This window comes from Sceloporus undulatus, chromosome 6 (assembly GCF_019175285.1).
Source record: "Sceloporus undulatus isolate JIND9_A2432 ecotype Alabama chromosome 6, SceUnd_v1.1, whole genome shotgun sequence".
Taxonomy (NCBI): Eukaryota; Metazoa; Chordata; class Lepidosauria; order Squamata; family Phrynosomatidae; genus Sceloporus; species Sceloporus undulatus.
The window spans coordinates 90,335,879-90,361,443 of record NC_056527.1 but is presented as its reverse complement, the minus strand read 5'-3'; the positions used below and the strand labels follow the sequence as shown (position 1 = coordinate 90,361,443).

At 41.3% G+C, this 25,565-nt stretch overlaps 1 protein-coding gene across 2 annotated transcripts in view; it reads left to right on the top strand.

Annotated features, from left to right (window-relative positions):
• Positions 1-25,565, top strand: part of ASIC2 (acid sensing ion channel subunit 2) — a 483,092-nt gene that overhangs the window by 434,341 nt on the left and 23,186 nt on the right. For both annotated transcript variants that reach the window (XM_042476899.1, XM_042476898.1), the window contains exons 3-5: positions 10,150-10,277; positions 23,334-23,484; positions 24,274-24,330. In XM_042476899.1, coding sequence (XP_042332833.1) covers positions 10,150-10,277; positions 23,334-23,484; positions 24,274-24,330 — 336 coding nt within the window. The remainder of the gene's footprint in view (positions 1-10,149; positions 10,278-23,333; positions 23,485-24,273; positions 24,331-25,565) is intronic.

The following is a 25,565-nucleotide window of genomic DNA, read 5'->3' as shown; positions in this document are numbered from 1 at the left end:
ACCGCTCACCCATTTCTAGATAAGAAACTGAGGCTGAGAAATCCAGGTTATCATCAAGCCTGCACTTGCCCTATTCTAAAGCACATTTGAAACATTGAAATTCCATGCTATGAAAAGCTGAAGCCCATAGTTTGTATTAATTAAAATAAAAACCCATTTGTAATTTTGGAGTGGCAAGGAGGATACAGTATGTGCTACACAACTCTACAAACACAATTTCACTAATATGGATGCAAAATTAGTCTTTGAGTCTGATCTTCTTACAACCTCAGGAGAGCACAAGAGCAATAAACTGGAAAGGATTTGGGAGGGGATGAGTAGGAGTAGGGGCTCCCCAATTGCTAAAGAGCAACAACAGCAGTGGCTGTGTTTAAGCATGACATTTGCCTCCAGCTGGCTTCTTAATGAATCAGAATTAGCCATCAGTCTTTGTTGAGTGCCTCAAGACATCCTGGGTTGCTACAATAAAGGTAATGTATCAAGGAATAGGAGGAGAACCAGTGTGACGTAGTGGTTTGAGTGTTGGACTACAACTTGGAAGACCGGAGTTTGATTCTCTGCTCAGCCATGAAACCCACCTTTGCCAAGTCACACTGTCTCAGCCTCAGGGGAAGGCAGTGGCCAATCCCATTTGAATAAATCATGCCAAGAAAACCCCTTAGGGTTGCCATAAGTCAGAAATGACTTGAAGGCACACAACAACAACAACAAAATCAAAGAATAATCAGAAGTGACTTGAAGACACACAACAACAATAACAAGAAATAGGATCCAATGTGATGTAGTGGTACAGCTCTGGAGGCCAGAGTTCGAATCTGCTGACCCACTGGGTTACCTTGAGCAAGTCACACACTCTTAACCTTAGAGGAAGGCAAAGCCACACCACCTCTGAACAAATCTTGCCAAGAAAACCACATGGTAGAGTCACTTTAGGGTCACCATAAGTCACAAACCACTTGAAGGCACACATTCAAGGAATAGGCTTTGCAAAGCAGAACACTGATAAATGGTTGGCTTATAGCCCAGCCCCCATAGCCTTTGTCACTGACAAATGTGGAATATTAGAGAGAGAAATTACCAAGGAGAGTAGGGATAAGAAGATTTCAAGGCTGAATGTACAGCAGGTAGCTAGCTGTACCTAGTTTCTTGTTTATATGTGCAGATGGTTGGCATGGATGGAGTTTACGTCATAGTTCCCCCCCCCCCCAATGATAAGTGTGTAGTTGGCCAATTGTTAATTTAAAAACAAAAAGGCCAGTGCTCTTAGCACAAGCTATGGCTTTCATCCATGCAGTTGCAACAAGCAACTGGTTTTTCTGATGATTAAAACAAAACACAGTATGGTGATCATACTTTTGCCAGGGCTGCCCAACATGCTTTAGGAGTTATGTGAAAACTCTTGAATTCTTTTTGATTATCTGTTCCATACCCTTCTTACAACAGAGGCAAAGTGAACTTCAGCTACCTCCAGCATCCCTTACTGGGCTTGTATGAACAGCAAAACAGAGACAAAATGGGAAAGCAAATAAGCCTCATTCACCACATCCCCCCAGCATGTTAAAAAGCCTAGATCTAAAAGTTTGGCTACCAAAATGGATATCATGAAATAAATGAGGAGAGATTAAAAGAGAAAATTTATTCTTAAGTGGATTTTGGAAGAAATTTTCAAGTGTTCTCTAAAATAACAACTACTGTTATTACTCAATTTTGGGAGAAAAGTGGGGTTCAAAGCAGTAGTAGTAGTAGTAGAAGTAGTAGTAGTATTCCTATTCCACTCCCCCCATTGAGACTCAGAGTGCCTACAATATAAAATACAATTAAAAACACTCAAAAATGAACATTAAAATAGAATTAAATTATTCACAGTATTAAAACAATTCAAACCTCAAGATAAAAGTATAAAATGCAGTTTTAAAAAGATGAAAAGCTGTTTAAAATAATTCAGTTTAAAACAATACAGAGTCCCTGAGCCTATTCTTTAAAAACTTTCTGTTTTAAAAACTTGTTGGAATAAAAAGCTTTTAGTCTGCCAAGGAGGGGACCAGTGTGGCTACCTTGAAAAGGGGGCTCCAGAGTCTAGAGCAGTGATGGAAAATCTTCAGGGCCATGTGTCCCAGCTAAGTATTTTTCTGGCACCGGGTGTTACTGGGTGTTGGGGGCAGGACTTCCGCTCTCTAGGGGCGAGACTTCCTGAGTGGGACTTCTCCCCTGTGCTTTTCCTGACCGCCAACTGAAGACCGAAAAAGTGCAGGAGGTGGAGCCACATTTGTGCATACGCCTGTTCCTCCTCTTCCCCATAGCCGTGCCAGCGAAATGGCGTCGCGTGCCACCTCTGGCATGCATGCTATAGGTTCGCCATCACAAGTCTAGGGACAGTCAGTGAAAAAGATGTCTCTTCTGTCCTCACCAAATATGCTTGTGATGGTGGTGGGGCTATAAAAAGGGCCTCACCTGATTTTGTCAGGGCCTGGTCTGGCTGATACAGGGAGATGGTATATTAGTAGGGAACTAGTGCAAAGAATCCATCTACACTGTGAGGTTTGCTTAGTTCTCTAAATAAATGAAATAATGCCCATTACTAGCATTAGCCAGCATTTAAAATGTAGTATGCAAATTTTTCAATTCTATAAAATGCTTCTGCAGGCTGGATATTCATGAACCTTTAAAGGATGGTTGGAGTAATAAGGTGGGAAAAGTAATATATAAGGTGATGCTCAAATAGATGCTGGGTTTTCAGTTCATGCAAAAACATGCTGGTACAAAACAACAATGAGACATATCTGGTCTAATATACCAATAGTAGAGTTAGGAGCAGTGATATTTCCAGTACAGTTCATCTGAGCTGTGGTCACAAGTTGGAATTAAACCAGTCACTATTATAACTCACCAACTGCCATGTATACATGCAGTTAGCTAACCTTGAGAGGGTTGTGGTGAAGAGGATGATAAAGTACGGTAAGTGATATGTGCTTATATGCTCTCTATCAGTTCTACTACTATTACTCCTCAATGGTGCTGGGTGCTGGTGATTATGAGGATGATTGTGGAAGAATTCCTGATCACATGTCCAGAACTTGGGGAAGTTATTTTTTCATATTCACTGGAGGGTTCTTGAAGTTGTAATCCAAAAAAAATAATTCTTTTTAGCTCTGTTTGAGATATTCCTGGTCACTGCTTGAAAGTTTGAAGAGTGAAAGCAGATATTATGCATTTAGTATTGAGGATGAGGCTCGAACAAACAGCTCCATTTCCCCATGGATTGATAGAGTCTTTCCCAGCATGACTTCTTAATAGGACTTGAAACTGTTAACAGAACATTAGGGTCTGCCCTTTATACAGATAGGATAATCTTATGGCCTATATAATATATAGTACATTTGATGCTTTACATAGTTGCTTAGTGACCTGAGTCCTTCCATGACTTCAGGATAGTGATTCTCAGCTTTTGATCCTTTAGATGTTTTGTATTTCAATTTCCTGGATACTTCAGTATTATCCATGCTGGCTATGGCTTCTACAAGGTGCACTTCAAAACATCTGGAAAACCAAAGGTTATGTACCACTGTCCTAGGAGTTTACAATCTATAGTTCAACCTTGGGAGGGAAATAAATATATAGAAACAAATGGTAAATGTGAGTGAATAGAAGGAGAATTCCAAATCATGAAGTTGCATTTTACACACCTGCCATTTTGCAATCAGCATGGGATGAACTGAGGAAAATAGTACAGGCCAGTACACTCTGCCCAGTATGTTTCTAGTGCTCAGTAAAAAGCCAGGGACTTCAGAAAGATGTTATCTCTAGCTATTCCCTGTGTCTCTCCATAGTTGCCATTTTGTATTCTGTCAAGTTGGACATAATGCCACACACCAGACCTTCGGTTGCAGCAGGTGAGTTCTCTGTAGAGGCCTGAAACACAGTGCCTTTCTGTCCTAGATATTACATAATGTGCTTTTTAATAATACACCTCGAGGCATATGGCTTCTGGATTTTGGATGTGAGTACAATCTGCTTGGCTAAAAATAGCTGGCATGCGTAATGCACTTGGTTGTGACACCTTCTGTTACTCAGAGAGTCAAGAATCACAGCTTTGCTGCACAAAGTGACTTGAACTGGAAAAGATGGTACACTGGATGGGTAGTCTTGCCTACAGTTTGCTAGTTTGGAAACAACTGGGAGCGGGAGATTTTAAGTTCCTTAGTTTTCAGAGATTAACTCTGAAAGCCTCACATCCACCCACAACATCTTACCGTAGCTTTTTTTTCATTGTTGTGCTCCTGCCAAAACAGAAGCTCAGCCTACCTGTCTCATTATGTCATGGTATCTATCCTGGCTGACCATTTTCAAAATACTGTACAAAAAAACCCCACCCTGCATTCTTCGCTCAGTCAGAAAGCTACTTTTTAGAGTTGTGTGAAGCAGATGATGTCTTACCTTTAATTTGCCAAACTGCAGCAAATATAGAAGCAATGGGGAGGGGGGAGGCAGATCCTAACCACCCACATTTTACCATGTTGTCAGTGCATGTATCCAAAGCACCTGCCTTGGCTATAGCCCTAATTTCCTTCTGAATAAACCTGAAATTGGTCTCCATGAGAGATGTGTGAAACTGTTCTTTGCCATCTCTAATTTTCTGAAAAGATTGGTTCTAGAGACCAGGCCTGTCTTAAAAGAAAAAGTATGCCCTCTGTTCTAGAAGCACAGTCTTATTGATCTCATATTAGCATTAGCTTAACAATTAGCCATAAGGGCAAGTGATAATGATGATATTGTCTGGCACATCTAGAGAGCTACTCTTCAGGGAAGGCAGACTTACTTTATATCAGTGGTTCTTAGGTTTACAGCAGGCCTTTAATTGGATTTGCTTATCAGAAAATTCCATGAGTATACCCACCATTCTGCCATCAGCTGAAACTGGAGTGTCACCAGTTATAATGAGAGCTTATCTGTAGTGCCAGCTTAAAATTCAAGGCACAGAAAATAAGAAATTATCAAAATCATATTTTTGAAGGGAGAAGTCTCTTGTGGTTCTACAAATGGAGATAGATGGCTATAAAGGACGATCCAATTGATCTAAGCTCTTCCGATATTCTTTCATCTAAAACCACTAAATGCTAAAGCTGAAATTAAAAACAGATTGGAGTAGCACCATGTGACATAATAGATTTTTAAGGAATCTGTGGTTATGTTTGCTCAAGCCCATGCTGGTGCAATTAATAAGTAGCGTTGTGATGAATGTTTATTTTCATTGTGGAAGCTGCCATGGGGGTGGCAATGAAGGATCAGTGAAAACTACCCTGAAAGCAGTATTCAACTCTCCTTCTCCTTTGCTATCATTTTGCTCATGATACCTGAAAGGATTTGTTGAATGTGCGATTCCAGGCAATCATAGACCTTGTGAGTTAAGATGATAGTCAATCAGATTTGAAAGAATTTCTTGAAATACTGTAATTATTTTACTGTTATGATCCCAGCACTTTTGCTTTGATGTAGTTGGGAAAAGCTACGAAGAGCTATTTGGAACTAAATGTGATGAAGGGTACCCATTCAACTGAAAGTAAGACATAGATGGAAGCCATCCGCATCTTAGATATGCATCTGTTCAGACACTGTATTGCTTTCTGAAGGGCAGGGACATAGCTAGGATTTTAGGAAGGGGTATGGGGGGTCCAGACTAAGTGCCACCATTATAATGGGACTTGAGTGCGGCAGTGCAGCAGCACACACCATTCATTTTTCTAATGGAAGGGGGGGTCCGGACCCCAAGAACCCCCCCCCCCTTGGTTACGTCCCTGTGAAGGGCATCCATTTGGATGTACATTCAACTGCTCATTGCCCTTCACCTTCTTCTTCTACTAGGCACAAGTGGATTAGGAGGAAACATATCAGTACAATTCCCTGTTCTCTTGAAACTGCACCTGCTTCTGAACAGTTTGATGTCTTTTCAAAGAGGCGAGCAGAAAAAATTACCAAAAGAGGGGATGTGTGTATAGGTGACTGTGATAATGTTTGGGAAACATAGCCTCTCTGTTTCAACTCAGCTATATTGCTAAGGGCCACTGAGTGGGAAACAAACACCTTTGAGCCAAGAGAACACAATCTCCTGGGAGGTTCTGTTGCACAAGTGTCATTGAGACTAATGTGAATTGCAGAACATGGTAGTGTTGCAAGATTCTTCCTAGGATGTTGACTAAGGGCCTGTATAGACAGGCCAAAATGAAGCTGGAAATTAACGTGGAGGATATAGCAGTGCTGAAGCTGGATTGCAAACTGCTATTGTTTATGTTAGATAGAGGCTGCAAGCCAAGGCCTTGCAGTGTGATCAAGAATCCCTTTCCTGTCCCAAAGAAGCAGGGAGATTGAATGTACATTTACTGTGGTGTTGGGGGAAAGCACGATAGTCATTTCCCTCCATTCATTCATTTTTAAATTGTTCCAATCCTGAATTATTGGCAGGGGGAGAGTTAAGAATGTTAGATTGGGAGTTGGGAGATCCAGGTTCTAACCTTCACAGAGCCAAAGTGCTGCAGTGCTTAGCATGTTGACTTAGGACTGAAGTGACCCTGGTTCAAATAATTAGTCAGGCATGAAGGTCACTGGGTGACCTCAGAGCAATCGCTGTTAACATGGTAGTTTTGTTGTGTGGAAAAAATTGGGTGGGGGATCAAACCTTGTTTTTGAGCACATTGGAGGAAGGCCAGGCTATCAGTGCAACTAATCAATCAATCCAATCAGTATATTCTAGGATTGAGCATTGAATCATTCCACGAAACCCTTGAGACATCTTAGCTTTGAAACTATGATTTTGCAGTTACATCCATCCATCCCTTTATCCATCCCAGTTTCGCTCTTCCTTTTTTGCTAAGACCTTTTTTTCTGCTGCTTACTTGTTTCTCACACTCTATTCCTCAGTTGGCTAGCGGACAGGCTTTAATATTTATACGTTTGCACACCAGAGAGCCATAATAACAGCATGAAAAAATAATGATGGCAAGCTGTAATGATAAAATCTGCACATCTCTTAACAGGCACACTTTTGCCAACCTGAGCGAAGGGTGTTTTCATTGCCTTTCAGAAATGTGCACAGAGTGAAACTCTCAGCAAAAGAATCATCTGAGGTGCTTAAAGCATCGATCAGACAGAACCGAGTTTCAAAGCCTGTTGTTATTGATCAGAGTGGCTCCCTGACTGGCTGAAAGCCCTTTCCCAAACAGAAATCCCACGCCCGCTAAGGGTGTTCACAGAAGCAGCAGGTTTCCAGAGAGATGGCTTGGCATTATGTAAGCGGCCTTGGGATTTTGTTTTTCTTTTTTTAAAAAAAGAAAAACCACGAATCCTATTTATCTTTGAGCTGTTATTGTACATTAGAGAAAGGCAGAGCTTGAAAAGGTTATGCATAATATGCTATCCTCTCTGCCACATCTATAAAAGCCTTTTAAAAGAAAGTTTTTAGGTGACAGAGGACTTGAGATGTAGCTCTCCTACCACCTCTCCGCCCCCCTGCATACCTGCTCATTGCTCCATTTTTGTGAGCGCACAGCTAGAATTACCCAAATGACAAACAAGCTGGGTGCCAAGAGGGTTTAAACAAACACTGATCTGGAGAGAGCTTTTTTAAAAAAAAGAAATGTGGGTATTTGTTGCCAGAATGTGAAATAGAAATAGTAGAATTGCTTGCGCAGCTTTGCCATCTGTGACCCAGGGAGACAGCTGAGCTCCTTGAGGGTAGCTGAGGGGTGAGGTGAAATGAATTGGCGGTGGGACAGGGTTGTTCCTTCAAATCCAGAAAAACACGACTTGAACTGTATGTAAATACACACAAAATTCTGCAAAGGGCTGTTAAATGGTTTTGCCTCTCAGAAGTCTTATATATGAGCAACAGCTTGGAACGTTTAAGTACAGATCACAGTTTAGTGGTCTTTGAAAAGAGAGACTGAGAACACGTTTGCAAGGGATAATATGGTAGCTGGTATGATATACAGTGCAGGAATAGTGAACCCTTTTAAGCTCAGTAGGGGAAATTCCAATTTCAGAGGGTTGCAGGGGTCACATTCAATCAAGGGTTGGGAAAAGAGTGGAAGAGGGTAGGGTCAAAGCAGTGTGAGCAGGGCCAGATATTATTCTTACCAATTTGGCCATTCTCCCAGTAAGCAAACAAAAAGTAGCTATGGATTCCTATTCAGGAGTAAGTCTCAGTGCAAAAGTTTCCTGGGCTGCAGAGCCTGAGTGATATCCATGCAACTGCTGCCTGGGCTGAAAACCAGAGGTCCATTCCATGTATTGACTTCCTGATCTTTAAATAGACACTTATCTGATCACTGCATTGATCTGAGCAGGAGAAGCTTGACTTGAATGGAAGCTCCCTTCCCTGTCATGGTCACATTATCTCCCAGACCAGAGGGCTTCCATCTTTATTCTAGGGAAAGACGTGTGATGGGATGTTGTCATATCTTATTGTCATTTCTGCTACTGTTTTGGTAATTATAGATAATTAATTCAGGAGATCTTCATTTACAGTGCACTAAGAAGGAAGAGAGAAGGATCAGTGTGGGCAAGCAGGTATAGCTTAGCTATATAAGCAGAACTACATTCAAAGTGAGCCACTGTTGTATGGTATCACAGGGTAAATGAGGAAATTAAACATTAGGGGTCTTCCTTGACTTGTTAGTTCTAGATTCTAGGTTCTTGTTGGTTCAAATAAAAAACTAGAAATTGCTGGATGAATTCATGAGCTTTTTCTTTCTGAATTTGAACTTCAATTTGAAAAGTCAGTGAAGGCACTCATTTTAATAGGAATAACACCTTAGCTTGTGCATGCATGAAAATTCACCAAAGATTAGAAGGTCTAGTCTGTACATGCAGGAAAATGACACATTGGAACCAAGATATGAAGAAGTAGTCTAAGGTGCATCTACACTAGAAATAATGCCATTTGGCACCACTTTAACTGCCATGGCTGCATCCTACAGATTCCTGGGATTTAAAGTTTTTTGAGGCCCCAGCACTCTTCAGCAGAGAAAGCTAAAGACCTTGTAAAATTATAAATTGTAGGATTCCACCGGATGGAGATACAGCACTTAAAGTCATGTCAAATTGCATTATTTCCACAGTATAGATTCACCCTAAGTCTGTACCATTTCCTGTAACATTTTTGGATGTTCTGCAGTGATAATTAAGCAAATTTCCCTCTAAGTGGGGAGGGGTTCTGAAAAACCAATTCTATCTGAATATCTTCTGCTAGGCTAGCATTCTGCTTTCAGGGTTAATGTAACTCCTATGACTATTGGTTTGCCCTACTGAGTAGGAAAAGGAACTATACTTGCTGGTTGTACTGTATTCAGAAGGAGAGGGAAAGCTGGAACTGGAGAGGAGCCGCAGTTGCCAGGGCTAAGGAGAAGGCCCCTTGCACTTTTAATGACGTAATGGAAATTTCATTTGCTAGATTCCAGAGGAAGGAACTGGCAAAACCACCTCTGAGTATTTCTTGTCTAAGAAAACCCTATGAAATTCATAGGGTCACCATAAGTCAACAGGCAACCTGATGGCACATAAGCACACATATTTTCAGTTGTGCAATTAGGAGCGAACAAACAATGAAAGCCATGGTAGTATAATTTCTATATTGCATTTGCTTATATTTTGTATTTTTAAGATTTGTATCCAAATGTTGTAATACACTTCAGCTCAGGCAGAAGTGCCCTGCAGTCAAGTCCTGCACTGGCAGCTCATTGGAAGCTTGAAACTTTGGGACACTGCATATATCCAGTTTATTATTATTATTATTATTATTATTATTATTATTATTATTATTATTATTATTATTATTATTATTTTCCTGCCTCTCCCTGCGGATATAATCTGTTGTACTGTGAATTGTAAATTATTCCCCAGAGGTAGTGCTGTGGCTCAAGAGATGGTCAATGGTGTGGGATAATGGAAAGTTTCTTGATTTGAAATGCTACTATTGGTTACTGCTGCTGCTAGTACTACCACTAATAATAATAATAATGAAACTAGTTGCTATCACTGTTATCATCAACAACATCCAGTATTATTTTATTTATTTATTTCAGAGTAATGCTCTTCATATTGATTATTGAAAGCACAAGATATTTTTGAACTGACTCATATTTTCCATTCTCTTTACAGACGAAACAACATTTGAAGCGGGAGTCAAAGTCCAGATCCACAGTCAGTCTGAGCCACCCTTTGTTCAGGAGCTTGGGTTTGGTGTGGCACCCGGGTTCCAAACTTTTGTAGCCACACAAGAGCAAAGGGTAGGTCCCAATTACTTCACATACTTTGACTTTATTCCTTCTTTATCCCTTCTAGGCTCAGGAACAGCAAAGGATCTGCTCCTACGCTGAGCTACCTATGTGTCTTAAGATGGGACATTTGGGGCACACAGCTTTCTTTGAATTTTGTGCTTGGTGAATGTTGACTTGAAATGGATTTAAAGCGTGAAACTTTAGGTCACTTTCTAGTTTTAGCTAACTGGGCTCACCAGCCAGGCTCACACGGAAGAAAAATACACCATTGAATGCTACACTATCTACTAATTTGCCTACACATACATTCTAAGATTAACATTCCTCAGGCAGACAGGTAAGATCATTCCAGTCCCATGTAGGGCCAATTATGAAAGTACGAAAACTGCGAAGTTGAAGTGTAACATCTCTTTCTAGACTGGAAGAAACCTTTAATAGCAGTAGTCATGAAAATTGCACATCTGCTGTGAGAAGGAAAGAGAAAACTACATGGCAGCTGGAGATGCAGATGAGGTGAGGCTGAGATGATCCATGAGAGGCCTTGACAAGCATCATGAAGGAAAAAAAGGAAAGGAGGATAAGGGCAACAGAAAGGAGATATTTCAGATGAAGAGAGTGGGAGGAAAGAAGCATGAAAATGGGCTATGGCTGATAAGCCATTGTGAAGAGCATTAAACTGCTGTGTTAGAAGAAATGGTTACTCTGGCAGGATGAATATTTTCACACTGATGATTTGCAAGATTGGTTGGTATGGTCAGTGGATACCAGAAGATACAAGATTGTACCATTCTGCTCTAGTGTGTAGCCATACTGAGCCCTGGGGACTGGCAGGAATGTAGACATCTGTCTTGCAAGATCTTTTACTTGCGTTCAATATTGGTTATTAGGGTTATAGCATTTGCGATTCTGATATTTTTAGCCTTTGGGATTTTGTGTGTATTTTCAAAATTTTATGACCTGTTCGTAGACTGTCATCCACCTCAAGTCTGGCAGCAGCTAGAATTTCAGATGAGAAGGGCCGTGTACGGTGTTTATGAAGATTGCTATCAAGGTTGTTTCTCTAAACTGATGAGTTGGGATCGTGGTGAAAATGAAAATGTCATACCTCTGCAACAAATCTGAATTAGTTTTACACTGTTTAATGACTGTGTCTTCCCATGCAAGAATCCTGAGAACTGCAGTTTAACCAAAATGCTCAGAATTCTGAGTTCTCAGGGAGAAGGGAACTGTTTACAGTTTCTTCAAGATGAGTTTTTTTTATTGTGGATTTGACCTGCCTATAGTGGGTTTTTTTAGGGATAGGGTGTTGTTTTTTTACCCTCCCAGTTTTTCCTGACATGTCTTCTGCCTTTTTCCCCCTTACAACTATGACTTAAACAATATATTTGAATGGGTAGTAGTTGGAGACTTCCATCAAGTAGTTGAAGACTTCCACTCAAAGTTTCTAATGTAGATACAGCTGAAGAAAAGTATTTTCATGTATGGCTTTCAAACTGTTATTAAGGCAGTTTTGTATCATAGGAGTTTATCAAACGGGAAGAATTTCTCTTAAATTTGAATGAAAAGAAAGTAGGGCCAGAACGCATTCACTTAAAGTTGCTAGTTTAGTGCAATTACATGAATGCGCATTGTGTTCGAACTGGCTTCCCATTGCCTGAAAATAGCATGCCATTGCCCAAATTTGCGTGTGGCAGTCTATCACACAATAATGTGAAACCACATGATTGCGTTCAGACTGACTTCCCATTGCCCGAATTTGCATGTAGTGGGTTATCACGCAATAACGTTAAACCCCATGATTGCGCTCAGATTGCCATTGGATTATACTTCCAATTTCCCTTGTCCGATAAACTCCATATATAAGATGTCTGATCACTTGTTCCCATAGAAGAAACAACAGTGGTGAAGTGAAATGAGGCTCCTGGTTAGGTACAGGTGAAAATTTCAGTCCATGTCATTTTTGATAAGAAATTACTAAAAACTGCAAATTTCTCTATATTCACAGTAATAAGAATTTGTGATTCAAATATTTGTAAGGAAATCCCAAACTGATAGATTCAGGTGCACATCTTTGAGTACTTAATGTTTAAAAATCTGCTTTGAATCCCTATGTATTCAACCATGCTTTAGGGCTGAAAGTCTCTTCGTCTGCAATGTACAACATAGTAATCCATTCTGGGAAAAGATCCAACTACTGAATTTGGCTGAAGAAAGTGGAGAAGAATTATGTTTTCATTCATTTTGAAGAAAACAACAATATATCCAAATTTAATCTATTTGGGAAGGAATGGTATAAAAATTGTGAATGCTGGAGAAAGGATTCTGACCAATCCTTGTTCTGTGTAGAGCTTGAAAAAGTTACTTTTTTGTCTACAGCTCCCAGAATCCCAGTGGCTATGCTGGCTTGAGGATTCAAGGAGTAACAGTCCAGGATCAGTGACTTTTCCTAACTCTGATTTCATTACAAAATGATTTACAAAGCCATATATTGAGAAAGATTTTAACCAAAGTTCTGTAACTTTGATGGACTGTAACCCATTTCCAGTGTATGCTCTAGACACTTTGTCCTGAGCATCCTCTGGATTCCTTGCCATCTTGGCTGGCTCAGAGAGAGACTGAATCAGGAGTGAACAGTATTTGAGCCATAAATTGGTTCACTGGAAGTGGCTGCTGTTTTCTACTGTCTCTGGCACACGTTGTCCTCCTTTTTTATAACAGGGGAGGGGGGTAGAAGAGGTTCCACATAGGATTAGCCCCAGTACAGTAGCTTTCCACGGTTTCACCCAGCCAGATGCTTCTTCACCACTTACAAACCCAAGAAAAGCCACTTGCATGGCTTGCATTATAAAAACAACAGAGAAATGCTGTGCACAACTTTAAAAGATGCACAGCACTAGTGACTGGAACAAGGAAACTACAATGATAAAATCTCCTGCTCAAAATCCTATTCCCTAGGATTGGTATAGTATAATTTGTTGGCACTGTATTGTTATGAAAGGAACCACAGGGCCAGGAAAACCCTTTGTTCCAGAGTTTTGTTGTTCCTTGTTATGCTGCCAAAGGCAGGCATGTTAAAGAAGATGAAATGTTCCCTAAAAACAGACATTACTGCCAATTTGGCCATAAAAATTTAAGAGGCTTCAATTAAGCAACAGGTTAGAGATGCTCTGGTATATTGGCTAGGATGGCTGATGTGCACCTCAAGAGACTCGTCCCATGAAATGTTCACACAGGGTGAAGAGAAAGGAGCCTCAGGATGCTAGGGCCTAATTTCCTTTAAAAGAGACTGAGGATTCAAATTCTCTCCTTTCTAGCACAGAAGATTATCCTTTGACAGGTGGGCCTCCTAAGAAAAAGAGAATTTGATAGAGGGAGGAACAGGAACAAAAGTCTCAGAGCTTGGAAAAGTTACTTTAGGGGTTGAAAGCTGCCAGATCCCTCACCCTCCCACCCAACACCATGGTCAGCACTTGTCCAGTAAATTAGCTCTTCCAAGTTTTTCACAGAGGCTGCAGAATCAATTAGAACAATAGATGAATGAGTGAAGGGACAAGAAGATGATTTTTAAAAAGACAAAAGGCACATCTTTCCAGGAGGCATAAACCGACAGAGGAGCCTTTTATAGAATCATGGAGTTGGAAGACAGCACAAGGGCCATTCAGTCCAACCCCCAGCCATGCAGGAACACACAATCAAAGCACCCCCAACAGATGGCCACCCATCCTCTGTTTAAAGATCTCCAAAGAAGGAGACTCCATCACTCTCTGAAGGAGTGAATTCCACTGTTGAACCGCTCTTACTGTCAGGAACTTCCTCCTAATGTTTTGGTGGAATCTCTTTTCCTGTAGCTTGCATCCATTGTTCTGTGTTCTATTCTTTGGAGCAGCAGAAAACAAGCTTGCTCCATACTCAATGTGACACCCATTCAAATACTTATACAGGGCTATCATATCACCTCTTAACCTTCTCTTCTCCAGGCTAAACATACCCAGCTCCCTTAGCCACTCCTCATAAGGCATGGTTTCTTTTCAGTTACTCTTTTGTGGTCCTCTTCTTGACTACCCACTCGTATTTAGCAGGACCATTTTATATCATTGCCTTGTGCCTTAAAGTCATTTTCTGCCATGATTACTCTAAGGTGACCCTATCACTGGGTTTTCTTAGCTGGGTTTATTCAGAGAGGGTTTATTTTTGCATTTCTCTGAGGTTGAGAAAAAGTGACTTCCTCAAGGTCACCCAGTGGGTTCCCAAAGCTGAACAGGAATTCGAGCCCTGATTTTCAGGGTTTGTGGTCTAACATGCAAGCCACTACACCACACCGGTTCAGTCAGCTAAATTTTAAAAAGTGGTTCTCCTGAACTTCGGGTGTGTGTGTGTGCAAGGGATGACAAGTTTGAAAGGTGTCCCAGGAAGAAAAATACAGTGTTCCTTATGCTCCTTACACATAGAAATAGAAGCTGAGTCCATTTTTCACATAAGCCATATTTGGATCTGCAGGGAAATACTTGGGTTTGTAAAAAACATGCAACACACAATCGTCACCTTGCAGTCTGGAATGATTCAATCCCAGGCAAGCATCACCACTTCTGATTTCACTGACTATATGAACTGGCCATCTCTGGGTTGTACAGCCAATCCAATTTTCTTAACATAGTGTATTAAATCCCCCATAGAGAAAGAAGTGTGAAGGGAGAAAATTCAAAAGAACAGTTTAAGCGGCCCTCCTAGGGAGATGGGTTTGCGGTAAAAGAAAACTTGTTTCTAGTTGCTTGGTACCGGAGCCAATGGCAGCCTGAGTGGGAAGCTGCAAATGGTGTGAAGGACACTTATGGATATCTTATCTTATAAGTGCTGAAAAAGTCCTGTTTGTGAGATTCATTCCACATCTCATTAATGGACACAGATTTCTTGCTGTTGTTTCATTTTGTAGCTGTTTCCCACAGCTTTGGAATAATGGCCAACAGCTTTGTGGCTCACGCATGGAAATATCCTGAAGATACTATGATTGGTAGCTTCCCTTTCATAGCAAGTGCTGACCTAAGTCTCTACTAGAAGAGACCCACAGAAACAATTGGATTTACCTATGTGTTTACTTACTATTCAAAAACTGATTCAGTGGGTCTATTCTACTTGGGATTATCCAATAGGATTTCTGCCACAGAGTGACCCACAATAATTTGCCGCCTGATACCAAGTACCAAATGACATCATCAACAGTCCTGCCCACATAAGTTCAAAGAAATAGTTCCTAAAGCCAACCAAGGTATTCCGACATGGGAGGAAGAAACCTCCAGAATCTCGTCTCTTCATCCCTGCTAGCAAATTTACAATAATAATAAAGTAACATGTTTCTGTTAGGAGACATAGTTGGCAACTTCAGCAGAATAGGTCATGGCCCCCCAGTTAATTTGGGAGGCCTTGTCCCCATCCCTGGCAGTTTCCCACTCCTGAAAACAATAGGGTGCAAAACTACAATTCCACTTTTTCAGCTGCATTTAAAATGTCCCAGTTTATCCTTCCTACTCCAATTTTCAGTCTTCATCCTCATCTTGCTTCAGATGCTGTGTTCAGAGTGCAAAGGTAGTTTGTACTACACTCAGGCGGAAGAAGAGGAAAGGAGGGGAACAGAATCTTCCCTGTTGGCTCAGGCAAAAACAAACTACTGCAGCCTCTGCTAGCTTGTGTGTTCTTCTTCATTAATAACTGTTGGCAGCTTGACCATACTGTGATGTTGCTTGGTCATACATGTCCCAGGTTTCATATGTTGAATGCTGGAGTTGTGTGATGTGTTGCACATGCCATTTTTGTGCACATCTAGGGCTATGAACATCTTGCCTCTTGACTGCAAGTAGCCCTCAGCATGTACAATTTGAGTGGTGTGAGTTACCAAAGACATAGTAGGTGCACTGCTGAAAGGCAACCTCAGAATCAGAGGTTGGAAAAGTCATTTTAGACTGCAGCTTCCAGAATCCTACACACTGACTGATGGGATTTTGTAAGTTGTAGTCCAGGAAACAGTGAGCCAGCATGGAATAGTGGTTTGAGTGCTGGACTAGGACTTTTGGAATACCCCATTTGGCCATGGAAACCCACTGGGTGACCTTGGACAAGTCACACTCTCTCAGTCTGAGAGGAAGACAGTGGCAAAACTCCCCCAAACAAATCTAGCCAAGAAACTCCCATTATAGGTGTCCCTTAGTGTTGCCATAAGTCAAAGGCACACAACACAACAACAAATCCACAGAAAGTAACTTTTCTGAGCTTTGCCACTTATCACCTCATTTTTGTCATAGGAAAATGTGCTTTGTCATAGGAAAATGTGTTTATACATCACTGTGCATAGAAAAGTGCACTTAAGTACGAATGAGTTGTTGATGATGATAATTTTATTTCAAGGGGGGAAAATGTGCCTCATCCCCTCCTGGCAGTCAAGTCATTTTCCATCATGACAATGTGTAAATTCATCAGAAAAGAGTAGGAGAATGAAGAAACTGGTCAGTCTGGTGTCTGAGGGGGAAGCTTTGCTCCTTCTCTTTCGTCCCTGAGCAAACCAACACCTGAAATGCAGCTCTTGGCCCGAACAAGCTAGCATTTTTGAGGAAATGAAGCATCCTTTCTATCTAATCTCTCTTTTCAGCAGTGCTTGTTTAAGATGCTGCTAATGGAGACACGCTCGGGTGATAATGCGATTGCCTGAGACACGACAAGGGAGACGGGGAGGCCCATTGATCAGGACACAATGCCAGAAGCAAAGTAATTATTTTGGGGACTTGGAGGTACGATCGTTCTCCCTGTCTACGTGTCCAGCCATCAGGGGAGGGAAATTGCCTGCCTTGGAGTCTGTGGGGAGCTAGGCTGTGAAACCCACACACAGAGATGGATCTTAATCTTTGAGAGAGGGTTGTTTACACCTGAGAGGGTCCAATACAGATGTGGGTGGAAGGAGAGAGAGGGGCCTCTTCAGCTCTGCTTTCACAAGTAGAGACATGGCCAGCATACAAAACTCCCACGTAATAAGACCAAGGGAAGCTGCTGCCTATGCTAGCCCTTCAGTAAGACAAAGGACTCCCTTGCCTCATGCAACAGATGTGGCAGCCTCCTCCCAGCCAGCACAACACCAGTCTGCTATCTCTGGAAGGACAGAGCTGTATGTCTGCCACATATCCTGTGTCCTCCCCTACAAACCAGCTTGCTTCCCACAAGTTTGATGGCCTCAACCCTGTTCCATTGTCAGGATTGTAGAAAGATGCATGTGTATGTATGTCTCTTCAAGTCGTCTGTTGACTTAGGGCAACTCCATGAATTTCATAGGATTTACTTAGGCCATGGACAGATGGGCCCTTCAGCACGATGTGCTAGGGTTGCCCGGGGTGCCGTTTCCAGATGCCCCGCAGCCCTAGGACATCACCAGGATGTAATCTCTGCATAGCGCCCTACACACGGCATGCATAGCGATGACGTCACTGCTGTGCGCCATCCAGATGGGCGCGCGCAGCAGTGACGTGCTCACGCCGCCACAGGCAGTTTGCGGTGGCGCTAAAAGGAGCCGCTTTTCAGCGCTCCTTTGCTTTCCACGTAGCCGCACCATGCAATTTGGTTGCTGCGGCGCAGCTATGCGGAAAAGAGAGGCAGCTCCCGGCCGCTTCTTTCTGATGGTCTATACCCCGCAATAGGCAAGGAATACTCAGAAGTGGTTTGCCAGTTTTTTCCTCTCTGAAATATAGCCTGCAGCATCCAGCTGCCATTTCGGTCAGATGTGGTAGATGGAATCGAGTACAGTACCATCCAATCCTTTGCCTCAGTTGGCAGATACCTTAGGATGTTTCATCTCTATTTTAGGAATTAACTAAGTTGGAGTCTAGCCAAGCAAAATCACCTCTATGACAAACGGTCTCTGAAGAAATTAACCAAGAAAATCCCATGATAGCTTTGCCTTAGGATCGCCCTAAGTCAGAAACAACTTGGAGCCACACAGCAACCGCAATAGTGTAACCAAAACTTGCCCATTGTACCACAAAATGTACTAGCATACAAATATTGTTGATGCCTTGCTCATTTCATCTGAAATTCAGTTATTAATGAAATTATTTAATTAAAGGAGAGACAATGCTACAGAGACAACATATTTCCCATTTCCCATCTGCGTCTTTACTCTTGGATTTTTCCCAAATTACTACTTGTTTTTTCTTGGCTTTTCCAGATTGTGGAATTACACATAAGTCACGAATTCCAAACCCTTTATTTTAACTCCTAATTAAAGAATGTTAGTTTAGTTAATTCCAATGTCAAAAGAGTTTAAGCCAGCAAGTTTTGAAAGGGGTGGTCATATTTGCACCCAGATTGTCCCTCTCTGTTCTACTCTGGACACAATAGGGAGGCACCTCTTCTATCTGAGGAAAGTGAAATTTTTGAAGCTCTTAACTCTGGTACCTTTGCTGGGTGACACATGAGAATCAGTAAACTAAAGAAAGATTGGGAATAAGAAAATGAAGTAGTAGAAATTAAGCAGAAAGATTATGGTGGGATAGATGAGAAGTGAAATTTTGAAGTATTCATGTAGCTTCATCTTTGCCTCCCAAGATCAATACAGGGATGCGATGGGGGATAAATAATGGTTGGCTTTGCTCAGGTTCATTGTGGTGAGGCTTTTTATTTGGGCATTTAACTTAAATTTAAATGGCAATTTAACTTAAACTTAATAGCTGGGTTTTTAATTCAAGCATTTAACTTAAATTTAAATGGTAATTTAACTTAAACTTAGCAGTTAGGTTTTTCTGCTTTCTAATTTAAATTCAATTGAATCAGATTTGTTAAAAAGCTTATTAACAATTAATTAAACCTGCTAGCCTTAGCTGTGCCCCTGCCCCAGACAAGTTACCAGATGTCACTGAGGACTCTACATAGTGAGGGGACTACCTCGGGTGGCAAGTGGTATGAAGAGGGCAATAATGGCATCTGTCATTGCTATTCCCTTCTCTTCAGATGTTTCAGGCAGCCTGTCCTGCACCCCTGTAACTATCCTCCTTCCCTAGTGCGGTCGAAGATAATGCTTCAGTATTACTTCCAATGCTGAATCATAGAATCTTAGGAGATTATCACACAAAGGCTATTTACATTTTAATAATGCTATTCTAACATTATTTAGCAAGAATTATACAATGGCGATATTACAACACTTACTTTCACATGATGTCGCAATAATGGGGCATTAATGATTCACAAACGGTAAAATAGTGCATTCTGCACATTGAAAGAAGGAGTTGTGATCAGAGAGTAAAAAATGGGTAATCTCTCGCCGCTAAGGAACTCTCCAGTGACTCACAAGTGTGACACAGGAAGCAGTTCTGCTGAACGGTACACAGGGGACTGGGGGATTCAATTTATTTCTAGAAGTTTTAATGATGGATTCTCAATGGTGCTATCGAAACATGATTGCCTTTCACACTTTCGTGATAGCACTAATGAAGCACTATTGGCCAGCCATTAACGTTTTTTGTTGTTAATGAAAAGTTGTACTAGCACAACACTTTGATGATGGGACAAGTACGGTATGTGCACAATGTCATGTGAAAATCTTTCCTGCGATCACGTAAACATGACGAGAGCACTTTTCTCCCATTTTTTTATTCCCATGTGACAATCTCCTTAGAATTGGAAGAGACCTCAAGGGCCATCCAGTTCAACCACCTGCCATGCAAGTTTATACAGTCAAGGAATTCCCAAAGATGGCCATCCAGCCTCTGTTTAACAACTTCCAAAGAAAGAGACTTCACTGCTCTCCAAGGGAGTGTGTTCAACTGTCGAACAGTTCTTACTGTCAGGAAGTTCCTGACTTAATGTTTAGGTGGAATCTCTTTTCCTGTAGTTTGAATCCACTGCTCCAGGTCCTGTTCTCTGGAGCTGTGGAAAACAAACTTGCTCCATCCTCAATATGACATCCTCTCAAATATTTAAACAGGGCTATCACTTCTTAACCCCCTCTTCTCCAGGCTAAACATACCCAGTTTCCTAAGTTGCTCCTCATGGTTTCCAAACATTTTACCATTTTGATTTCCCTCCATATCAACATCCTTTTTGAATTATGGTGCCCAGAACTGGACAGAGTATTCTAGGTGAGGTCAGAAGTAACATTCAATTTGCCAGTCTGATCAGCTTCTGCAGATAGGAAGGGAAAAGCACTATTATCTTCTTTGCTTTAAGCAGCAAAATATCTTTGGCTGGCCCAACCAATTGAATAAGATTTCATGCATTTTGTGTTTGGGACCTATCTGGGACTAGAGGAGAGATGCTGGGTCCTTAACGGCTCCTTGGAGAATGGCAAAGTATGGGAGCAGGGGTAATGTAGTCTTAAGCCATGTGATTGGCAAGCTATTTGAAATCTCCATATTGCCTCCAGTAGGCCTAATAATATGACTGGCTGAGAAATATCCTCTGCCCTTTGGGATCTTGTTTTGCACTCTGGGCCCTGGCTCCAGCAGCTGTCCTCAGGCCACCTCCAGGTTTATAATTTGTTGCAGCCCATCCCCCATACAAAAATGCATATGTGTGCATTCTCCTGCAGAAAAGACAACCTCATTTCTACTATTAGCATCAACCAAGGGGGTAATTAAGCATTCAATCTGTGTCTTTCCCACAGACGCTGGGCTGGCTTGGAAGCAACATGGCTTGAAGCCAAGGCTGGCTAAGTGAGAAACACTGAAACTGAATACGTGATCATTCCATCATTTCCGATCCCATCACCTACATTGCAAACACAAATTTAAACAATTCTAAAAACGCATGTGGTAGTGGAGATGGAGCAGACGCGGAGGTCACAAGAGATGACGATTATTTATTCTCCTTTATCATACCGTCTGTAACATATGGGTGTCACTCCCCTCTCCAGATGACTAAATGGTGGCAGATGCCACACTGTTATATCAGCAGAGGAATGCAAATGATGCATGGAAGCCCACGGATGGTGCTTCATCACTATCAGAAACAAATTCTTGATGCTTCCATCTAAGAGAGACACCCCAATAACACTCCACCCTTTCGCCCAACATGGCTGTTCCAACCAGATGCCTGAAGACAGTGGAGTCTTGTTACACCCACTTTGACACTGTGTTTCCTCCTCTGCTAATTTGGCACATTTAAAGATGGGAGAAAGTAACTCTTGTGCTATTTAGGGAGCTGAAAGGAATGGGAAGAGAGGTTAGTTAAACAGCAACACAAATTGGCAGATGGAAATTCTTGCCTCCACATCTTCTTTTTACATGGAAGGTATTTCAGCATTATCTTAGGGCCCATCTACACTACACATTTATATCAGTTTCATTCCAGTTTAACTACCATACGTGCATAGTGCAGAATCCTGGGATTTGTAGTTTGGTGAGGTGCTTAGAAGTCTCTCCCAGAGAGCTCTAGTACCTGTCACCAAGAATTTCAGCATTGCACCAAATTTCTGCACTGAACAACATATCCCAGAATGCCATAGGACAGTGTTGTGAAAGTTGAAGTGGTGTGAAATGAATATAATGGTATAGTGCAAATATTATATTAGAATACTCTCTTGATTGTTTTTTGTTTGGTTAATCATTCATACTTTTAAAACCATGTTATATATTTTATAGCCATTTCAAATTCCTTGGCGAGACAATACCTTTATCAGGACTAGTCAAGGTATCACAAAACATTGAACACGTTTTTAGAATCTTCAGAATTCTTCACCAGAGTCAGTGTTAAAACAAAGTAGGCACCAAAGCCGATGTGATGTTAAAGCCACAAAGTCTGCATTTAAGGAGGAATTATGGGAGGAGATGGCAGGTTAAAAGACATCAGTTCTGGGCCCATTTTGTAGCTTCAGCAATGCAACAGGAATGGAGAGTTACAGTAAAAGACAGAACTATAGCATCCACAGCTTTATGGGTCACAGCTGAAGAGGGTTGGCACATCATGAGGTAAGGATCCAGACATCCCAGTTGCTGGAGGTTACCTAGATAGACAGATATGGGATTCCACATGGGCTGAAGCCACTGTACAATTCCCTGTTGCTTGAAAGTGAGGCGATTCCTGGCCCTTCAACTGGGGATGCCCTAAAATACTACAGCCAAGGTTCCTTAATGAGATCCCCAAACTGGGAATGATTCCTACTCACCACAGATGTCCACACACAAATATGTATTCTATGTAAAGAGGAAAACAGCCCTGGAAAGTAGAATGCAAGACATAAAATCGTGCAGCACTAAGCATGTTCTTGAAGGAGTAACTCATGGTAAACTCAAGCAAGGGTTTTCTAAATCCATTTCAGTCTAATAACCTCACATTTGGATAGCTGCAATGGGTTGTGCAGAGCCCTTTCTGTGAAAGTGCTCCAAATCCTTCACCTACTCAAAAGCACAATGGCTGGAGTGTTAAGAAGGATGGACTAATATGCTGTCATATTATGCCGGTACATGGATCATCTGCACTGGCTACCAGTCCAGATCCAAACTAAAGCACTGTTTTAATCAAGCCCTAAAAGAGCATCTCCTCCTTTATCTACCTCTTGGACTTTAAGGTCCAAATAAAGTCTGTCAGATGGCTACAAGAGACAGGGTCTTTTTCAGTGGTGGCATCCCATCTGATGTGATAGTCTTTTCACTGGAGGGCGATTGCCTTCCTGTATTTCTAGACATTTAAGGGAACTGTTTTTGTGCTTTTTTTTCTGCACCATTTCATCCTTGGTTGTTGTTTTTACTTTGGATTTTATTATGTGTTTTATGGTTTTGGCCTTTGCTCCCAGAGATATAACAAGTTGTTCAGTTGTTGTTTTTTAAGGTTGTTACTGGAGCTATACATCACTTGAAGAATTTGAGTTATACTGGCCAATATAAAAAATTGGAACAAATAAATAGAAATGTTCAGCAGTGCATTGGATTAAGCAAATGGCCAACAGTATGAATCCCAAATGTTTTGATGGGGAAGGGTCAGAGTTGAAAGGGGAGGACAAATATCCTTAGTGAAGCCCCCAGGTTTCCTGTTTCCAAGGAGGATGTGAATTTCATTTTGCCACATGATGTGAGGTTCCCTATCCTTCCTTTGCAGCTGACTTACCTTCCGCCTCCGTGGGGCGAGTGCCGCTCATCAGACTTTGGGCTGGACTTCTTTCCTGTTTACAGCATCACTGCATGCAGGATTGACTGTGAGACCCGCTATGTGGTGGAGAACTGCAATTGCAAAATGGTCCACATGCCAGGTATGTCTTTGAGGATGAGAAGACAGTTCTCCCCTGGTGTCAGCATGGCTTTTCCAAAACAAAACTAGTGTTTTAATATCAACAACCATTCCCATGGCTAAACTGCATGCTACTTGAAATATGTACTATGCAGATGAATCGGAGCAAGCATATGCAAGCCTGATAAGAATTGGGACGCTACACGAGGGGAGGCTCACTTTCTTCCTTCTTCAGTTTTCCTCCTTTCCCAGTTCATGGGGATTGAAAAAATGTCCTCCTTAGGTGTCAGTGGAATTGTTCTTTTCATATTTAGACCCAACCAAAGGCTTCTTTAAGAAAAAAGGCTGAGAAGGTTTTGTATGACAGTCCCAGTCCAGAGCAGGCCTGCATGTATTACTTGGCAATTGGAAATTTCAAAGAAAATATAGTTCAGCTGTGTGCTGTATTTAACATAGTTTTGCCCTGATTTTTAAAGAAAATTGGTTTCAGTCCAAATCTATATGCCCTAAGGTATAATCCTGTACACCTGGAAGTAATCCCCATTAAAATTAATGGGATTTTTTTTTACAGTACACATATATGAGATTGGACAATTAATTTACTCTTTGGCAGTCTGTGACCTTAGTTACAAGCCCTGATTATCAGAAACTGGCTTTGATTTTATAAATAAATTATAATGGTAATTGCTCCATCATACATGTTCCCATTCTCTTCTTCAAGCAAGGACTTGTTTTCTAAGCATTTCAGAAAGATATCCATCCATCACTATACAGTGTGCATTAAGAATGGTCCTATGTATTTTCCTTTTAGGAGATGCTCCTTTCTGCACACCAGAGCAGTATAAAGAGTGTGCAGAGCCAGCACTAGGTAAGTTCTGAAGGACAGAGGAGTTTGTCACTGTCAATGTTGTCAGTTTGTCAGAATTTAAGGATTGGAAAGGATCACATTACAAGCTGGGGATCTGTTATGAGGTACAGCGTCTGTGTCCTTGGAACAAGAAAAGCACTTCTGTGCATGTGCAGAAAGCACCGTTCTCCATACTAGACAACTCTTCCCACACATTAATGACTAAAGAGCAGGGATTCTAGGGAAGATAGTATAGCTTCCATGAAAGGTTTGTTGTAAGATTTAGGAGATTATCACACCAGGGCCAAGTCCACCACAGTCGTGCTAATAGAAGATAGTGGAAGCATAGTGCTGTAGCAATCTATACTTCTGTATAGTCGTGCAATCGTGCTATAATGAAAGAAAAACAAAAAAACCCATAGTCATGTTCCTCATATAAAAACCGATTGCTTTACTATATCATTAATACATTGTGATTGTACATTTCACGCGTGCATACTTATCATGCCACTGCACATGTCTGAAAAATGTGGTTTCATCCCAAATTCAACAAAATAAAATTTCCATGTTTAAGATCATAAAATATATCCAGTTAAAATAAAATAGTGCACTATACCTGAAAATAAGAAAGAAATCTACTCCAAAAACAATCATAGTAATGAGAACGAATTGCCTGTGCCAAAATGCACTTTGGGAAATGGTCCCTGATAGCCATCCCCGATAGCACAAATGCATCATTATTACCTTCTGCACCTTTGCAATAGTGCTTCATTTGTGCTGTTGACAAACCATTCACAGGGTTTCCCTGTGAATGAGTACTATGAGACAGACACAGGTTATTCACAGGACAACTACAGGATGAGCACGACATCATGTGACAATCTTAACATGATTATGCTATAATGACAGGAGCATTTCTTTCCCCTCCTGTTTTTTATCATGTGTGATATCCTCCTAATGGATGGGGAGATATGGTTGGGATGCTACAATTACATAGGTGTCTGAGGGTACATCTGCACTGTAGAAATAATGCAGTTTGTCACCCCTTTAACTGCCATGCCTCCATCCTACAGGATTCTAGGATTCGTAGTTTTGTGAGACACTAGCATGCTTTGCCAGAGAAGGCTAAAGACTGTGGAAAACTACAAATCCTAGAATTACGTGGGATGGAGGTCTGGCACTTAAAGTGATGTGAAACTGCATTATTTCTGTAGTGTTGATGCACCCTTGGAGACATTCAGTTTTAGACTAAGATT